The following is a 7,183-nucleotide window of genomic DNA, read 5'->3' as shown; positions in this document are numbered from 1 at the left end:
TCTCCTGTGCCTATATAAGAGAGGTCGCTCCTCTCCAGAGAGACACGTCAGAAAGACCATCTCCCTCTCGCCACCAAGTTCCTGAGCACTGCACTGCTGCTACGCTCTTCCCCATCCCGGCTTGCGGCGTGCACCGCAGGTCAGGATAGTAGGCCTTCGAAACCGCACCTTTTGAGTCATGTACGGGAGAAGGGTGATAAGGTTTTTGGGGAGCGCTCCGCGCGACTACTGACTTCTTCATCACGGACGCCCTGGACTCCGACGACTACTTCCCCGACGACGAGTTCTTCCCCGACGTCGACAACCTCCTCGACGACATGGCTGGCGAGGACACCGACCCCAAGTCCAGTGCTATTGCTACTGCTGCTGTCCCGTACGTGTTCTTGCTCTTTCTGTTAGAGGTCCTGCCATATTTCCTTGTTCTAGTGTTTGCCCTACATATGTTAGGCTCTACTTCATATATGCAGATACTATTTACCCTCTCTCTGTCAAATCGCATGACTTGTTTTATCTCTGCTATATTAGTCATGCTTTATATAGTATTTCTATTAATAAAATTATTTGGTAAATTGCTCATATTTCCAACACTTATGATGATTTGGTAGATCACCAGCTCACAGGCCTGACTTATGCAATGTCCACAAACAAGCCATCAATGGCAGCAGGTGGGAAATTAAATGCACTAGACGTGCCAAGCAACCAAAAGTATAATAACATATAATAGTACAATAAGGTATAGTGAGATCCGATAGTACAATATAAAGTCGAACAAATAACATAGTACAATAAGTTATAGTCAGATCAGATAACACACAATAGAGAGAAATACACAAATAGTTGGGACGTCATCCTACTTGCATAGCTGGCCGACATACAAATAACATACCACTAGCAAACATATTAGATGGGCAAGACAGCACACTACGCCTGATAAGAATAACCCTCAATTAGTAAATCCATCTTGTCTCGGACAATCCGGGACCAAGCAACCGTGATGTCCACCTTAGTGCCATAGACAAAACAACTACCCATACTTACGTTGCAATCCTGGGGATGGAAGTCAACATCGACTGGAGGATCAGATTCCCCGTCTGCTCGTATGCCTTGTATGCTAACTTTCAACCGTCCTTGCAATTGTACTGACACAACGCTCCTTGAAAGAGAAATATACCCATCTAAACCATCTTCAGGAATTTTTTCAGCGGAATCAAGCAAAACAACTTCATCACATGAGTGATCATCAAGCTCTGCAGAATACGAGGTGCAAGTAACTCGGCCTCCGCATTCAAAAGGCCACCCCCCTTTACCAATATGAACCCCCACGATAGTTGCCTGGACCGTTGCAGCAAGTCGCCCAAGGCTCAACTCTGCACTGCACATGGACCATGGAAGCATAAAGGTTGTTCTGAACCGTCGTAACGCTTGCTAAGACTCATCAATACTCTGTCTTTGATCTCATCATCGCCCTCAATAATTCTTAGTTTGACTTCAAAGTCAACAGGATCCTCGGCTACAATTGCACAAGAAGGGCCAGTCAAGCATAGGGAAGAGCTGCAAGCATTATATCATCATTTCACTTGAATAGAATGTTTTGCTGAAGAAGGGAAAAAACACTTAAAAAAGAGATGAAAATGAAGAGAAAACTAAATCTAAAACAATGCATACATTTTCAGTGAGTACTTGGCCATAAAACTTTGATCGGCAGAAGAGAAGGTTGCGGTTGCGGTCCACGGTGTCCCGGGCAGCGACCTCGCCGTAGACATAGAGTGGCCACTTGAGGTCATTGTGCAGTCGAGTAATTTTTAAGGAGTAGATCTGCACGGTTGTCCCAGTGAGAGCAGCAGGGGGCAGGGTGATACCGGGTGTGTAGTGTGTAAACTGCATAGGACTCAAAGTGGCTGCAGCACCAAACCAAAGTGTGAGCTGTCGTCAGAAATCTAATAATATGATGACTAAATTGAGCCATTCTCTTACATACAGAAAAATGAGGGGGGAAGTTGGTGATCTGCTGAAGTTCCTTGAGACATGTATAGATATATAGAGCAAACAGACTAGCTAGACATATAAAGTTGAGTAACCCAAGCAGCATGCATGCATGTTTTACTTACTTTTATCTTGGAACCGGCCGCACTGTCCCGTCTTGCTGGTGTTTGTATCTTCTCAGTATCCACGGTGGCCGGCGAAAAGTCGCAGCTCGGTATCCATACCCTCTTTGAGACGCTCCATTGGGGATTTTGTTTCCTGCTGGTCAGGGGCTTGCGCCACCACCATCGGCTGCTTCTTCTTCTTTTGCTTCCACTGCTTCCTCTTCTCCTCCCTCTCCCTCGCTGCCTCCCTCTCCGCCTCCTTCTCCCTCTCATACTCCTCCTCGTCCTCCTCCGTGAACATCATCGCCAACTCATTCTTGTAAAGGTAGGGTCTCTCCCTGACATTGGAGGAGAGACGCAAGAATTCGTTGGACAGCACAATCTCCTTCTCACCATCATCCTTCTTCTCCTCCTTCCTCATCTCCTCTGCTGCGTCCTCCACGGCCTCGTCGGCAGGCTTGTGGAAGAGATCCTTGGAGATTTTCATTAATCTGGACGTTGTGCGAATCAGATCTTCGCCCTTGTACGAGGAGATGGTGGCACGGGAGCTCGAGAGAAATTGTGACATGGATAGCATCCGGTGGCCCAAGTCCTCCGTGTCTTGGAGGATGAAATCGAAGTAGTTTACGAGTCCTTTGTCGTCTTTGCTAACCTGCAGTGATTCCATCTTCTTCTGGACGGAGAGGGACGATGTGTTCTCGGCCATGATTCCCTTTCGGGAGACCCTGGACGTTGCTCTTGCAGAGATGGTGTCCTCCCAGCGAGAAATCCCGGGAGTAAGAGAGTCAAGCAGGTCTTTGCGCTCCTTCTCCAAGGACATGATATCCTCTATCAGCATCCACAACTCATCAGGCCGCTGCTCTTTCCCGGGTCCGCTCTCCCTCTCCATCTCCCTTCCTAGCAGGCAGCAGCAGGAGGGACGAGATCGACCGGCCGCCCGCCGCTCTCTGTTTCAGTTTAGGGTTTAGGGTTAAGAGACGAGACAGACGTGCGCTCACGATCGAGGCCGAAATCAATTTCCGTCGTGCGCGCGGCCGCGCGACCTAATCCACGCCGTCATGATGGACCCCTTAATCTTATACGTTCCTTTTTTTGTTGGGTTGGTTCCCTTATATGTCGCCGTGCCGTGCATAATACCTACTGTACTGGTTTAGGTAGACGTGTTTTAGGCCGCACTCAGCCTTGTACACGCGCTCAACAAGTATATCCACGCGCGTCTCTTCTCTTGGTACGTCTCGTCTCCTTTTTTTCCTCCTTCCATTCCATTCGATCGATTCGAGGTTCTCGTCTCTTAACCCTAAACCCGTGCAGGCCGCCGCCGGATCTCACAGTTTCCTTTTCCTTTTCTTATCTTCCTTTTCGCAAGCTCAGTCCGCCCCGGTCTGCGTCCTCTCCTCTACCTGAACTCGAAGAAGCGCCGAGAGCAATCATCTTGGCTTAAAGTTAACCCTAAAGCTGTAGGATCGAGTAGGTTATTCGCAAAAAAGGAAAATAAACCCAAGGCGGTTGCCGAAGCAGAAAGAGGCCCAAAAGATGCAGATGGACAGGGGGTCGATCCCGTCGGAGAAGAAATACTTGGTAGACGCCCTTCGTCGTCACCGTGAGATCCTGAGGTGGGAGACCATTTTGCTGAGGAGCGAGATCACGTCCCGAAATCTGGCGACGATCACCGGAAAGAAGGCTTATCTAAAGCGCCACGATGCAGATGGCGATGGGAGATCAATATCACCTCAGTTGGTCGAGCACATGTCCCTCCACAAGATCAAAGAAATCAAACCGGTGAGTTTGCCGTACCTCGTTGATAATCATGAGGAGGCCCTCGATCTGCTCTTGCACGAGGCACACAAGTTGGCCTACCGGATCCAGTCTCTGAGCAAAGAATTCAGTGCCACCATCCCCTTGGAGAAGCTCAGATTATTCCATCTCCTGTCGCAAGAATGTCTGAGCATCTCCGAAACCATAGCCACGCATGGATCGCCAATTTCTTCTGAATCTTCTGAGGATGCTGAAATTTCTCTTTTCAAAGAGCGTCGTAACGGCTGGGAATCTACTTGGGGCAGTCCGGTGTTACGGTGTGGCAGCTTCAATGATATAAGTAAGATAACAGTTCATCCACCTAATTTCCTCTTGTTAGTCCGCTTTGCTCCTTTTTTACCACTCCCTCCTTTCCTAAGTATAAAACTTTTTAGCGAATTCAATATGGACTACATACGGAACAAAATGAGTGAATGTACACTCTAAATAAGTCTATATACATCCAAATCTAGTCCATATTGGAAACTGTAAAAGGTCTTATATTTAGGAATGGAGGGAGTATTGTTTAATTAATCTACATGTCCCAATCAGTGCAATCATAACACTTGCTGCTTTGCTTCTTGGATAGTGAAAAGAATATTCTAGTCCCTTGATTTACTGATTTCTAGATTTATATAACACTACCCACATTGATGATGCAGCCACACTGTCCCCTATGTACTCTACGCACTCTGCACCTCGTGTCATTGAATCCTCTCGTTACATCACCAAGGCCTTGCAGATCTACTCCTTCAAAATCTTTGACCTAAATGAGAACTTGAAGTGGCCACTCGATGTGTACGGTGTGGTGGCTGCTCGAGACGCTGTGGACTTTAACCGCAACCTTCTCTTCTCCTGCTCCAGGGCTAACTGCCAAGTAGTCACAGAAAAGGTATGTATGAAATGGTTTTCCCCTTCCTCTTGTATGCATGTGATTTTTTGTAATTATACTAGCAAACATAGAAACTTAATATGTCCATATGGCTCAGCTAGTTCTTAAGTAAGAAAAGCATAGCTTGGTTATTAGTATTACTCTTGGCTGAAAACAACCTGATCGAAGCAACTCATTTCTTTTATCTGGTTACTACATTTCACAATTGTACCTTCAGTAATATTGAACAGATTTCCTTCCTTCCTCCTAAAAGTCACATGCCCACCTTCAGGTGATTGTCCATGCACATTCATATGGATGCAGACAATTAGTTATTTGATGCCTTTGTACCACAATGATGCAACTTGAATGCTCGATTGGGTGACTGGCTGCTACTTTTTTCAGTTAATGGGATACAATATTCAGTTAACAAGATACAATATTTAGGCGTCCTTGCAGGAAAGACATCCTATCTAGCTAGCTACTTGAGCATGCACTGGCGCTTAAAAGAGACGTCCAGGACAGAAATAAAGATAAGAGGAAAAATAATAAAAGTTCTAGCAGGAGCAAAACACCTGTGCATGCACCCGAGCAAAAAGCAAGTAGCATGCAGATTAACTATGCCTATGCATCCCAGTAAATAAGTAATATCTAGTTTGGCTAACTTTCCTGTGTGAACATGTCTTGCAGCACACAACCTTTATACTCTATCAGTCTATCTATAGTTTGTTTACTGAAAATGGGAGCTTGTGTTCCATTTATGAGAAACCAAAAGGCATTGAGTTTGTTCCTAAGAAAAGTTGTGATGGTCTATTTAAATTTACACCTTTATAATACTTTCCATACTATCTCATTATATGTCTGTCCGTTTCAGTTAAGCATTAGTAATGACAATGATGATGTTTGCAGGATCCTTTTTTGCACCTGACTGGCCCTTCTCGTGCAATTGTCGCTGACGAACCTGTTGACTTCGAAGTCGAGCTAAAGATAAAATTTGGAACAGATCAGTCCCAAGATATTGCATTGATCAGTGCTACTAACCACTACACTTCTAGAGGTGATGCTGCTTTTTTCTCTGGCCGCTCTTGTTCGGCAACATTGAGGCTTGAGACAGTTCCTAGAGCGGCCCAAGCAACTATATTGTCTATTCGAGTGGTTGGAGGAGTGTCTCTTTTCGAATTTGGAGGCCGGGTTGCTTGCTCGTTCTCTACTGAAGAGTATGTTGATCCCACAAGCGAGCAAGTTGTGCTGGTTGAGTCTGCTGAAAAGATTCCTGAGGATGATGGTTACCTTACACTGTCAAGGAAGGTTGTTACGGCAGGACTACAAGGAGGATTGCAAGTTGCCATACAAGCCTATGGGGGATCTGACCGTCCATCCGTATCCGGTCTTCTTTACTTCCCTTCCCAGTATTGCAGGGTAAGTCGGCGCACATGCTTGGTCGGTGGCTTTGAGGTGGAGGTAACCGTTGCTTGGTCGTGGTTTGTACAGGACAAGATGGAAATCTTGTGATCAAGGGATCTACTACCTATCTTGCCCATCTACTATGTATCACTACTCGTTAGTAAAAATGTTGAATTATTTGTATGTCGGCCAGCTATGCAAGTAGGATGGTGTCCCAACTCCCAACTGTTTGTGTATCGACTTTATATTGTGTTATCTGATCTGACTATAACTTATTGTACTATGTTATACTTTCGGTTGCTTTTTTTCTTTTTCGACGAAGGATGGATTTTATTGAATCAAAATGAAGCATCAAGTGGATACAAACACAATGAGCACACACCCGGTCTCTGCATAGCTAGGATGCACACAGCCAACACCAATGCACACACACTAAAAAACTTGCCGGCAAAATGCAAAGTCATACAAGACCGAAGCTATGCCGAAGCAAGGAAAAAAACCCGAAAGTGATCGACAACCTATGACAATGACTATATCTGCACCAACCATATTTTGACAATAGAAGGACAACGAGATTCTTGAACGGCAACGCCTTCATAAAGGGAACGACGCTCAAGCGCCTTCGTCACCGGATCCAACCAATAAAAGTCAGATTCTAGGTTTTCACCCTGAAGAAAAAGTCTGACCAAATCTGAGCAATGCCTTCAACAAGGAAACGACGCGAAAACATCGTCATGCTAGGTATAACCAATATACACTAGTAGGAAAAGGGGCTTTTACCCCGGTTTGTAAGGGCCTTTTGTCCCGGTTTTCAAACCGGGACTAAAGGGTCGTTATTAAAGCCCTAACCCTTTAGTCCCGGTTCTTACACGAACCGGGACAGAAGGTCCTCCACGTGGCCGCTGCTGCCAGCCCAGGCAGGGGGGCCTTTTGTCCCGGTTGGTGTCACCAACCGGGACCAATAGGCATCCACGCGTCAGCATTTCAGGGGCTGGGGTTTTTGTTTTTTTTTGAAGGGGGGGGGGGG

At 46.0% G+C, this 7,183-nt stretch overlaps 1 protein-coding gene across 1 annotated transcript; it reads left to right on the top strand.

Moving 5' to 3' along the window:
* Window positions 1-3,620: 3,620 nt before the first annotated feature.
* LOC109759506 (uncharacterized) lies at window positions 3,621-6,406 on the top strand. Its single transcript, XM_020318329.2, has 3 exons — window positions 3,621-4,182; window positions 4,544-4,773; window positions 5,662-6,406. The coding sequence occupies exons 1-3, from the start codon at window positions 3,621-3,623 to the stop codon at window positions 6,262-6,264; spliced, it is 1,395 nt and encodes a 464-aa protein (XP_020173918.1). The 3' UTR covers window positions 6,265-6,406.
* The last annotated feature ends 777 nt before the right edge of the window (window positions 6,407-7,183 follow it).

Source organism: Aegilops tauschii, chromosome 2 (assembly GCF_002575655.3).
Source record: "Aegilops tauschii subsp. strangulata cultivar AL8/78 chromosome 2, Aet v6.0, whole genome shotgun sequence".
Taxonomy (NCBI): Eukaryota; Viridiplantae; Streptophyta; class Magnoliopsida; order Poales; family Poaceae; genus Aegilops; species Aegilops tauschii.
The sequence above is the reverse complement of the archived record's forward strand: the minus strand, read 5'-3'. Positions and strand labels throughout refer to the sequence as shown.

Coding starts and splice junctions, on each gene's coding strand:
- LOC109759506 (XM_020318329.2), top strand. CDS start 3,621: ATGCAGATGGACAGGGGGTCGATCCCGTCGGAGAAGAAATACTTGGTA. Junction 4,183..4,543: donor TGGCAGCTTCAATGATATAA/GTAAGATAACAG, acceptor TTGATGATGCAG/CCACACTGTCCCCTATGTAC. Junction 4,774..5,661: donor GCCAAGTAGTCACAGAAAAG/GTATGTATGAAA, acceptor TGATGTTTGCAG/GATCCTTTTTTGCACCTGAC.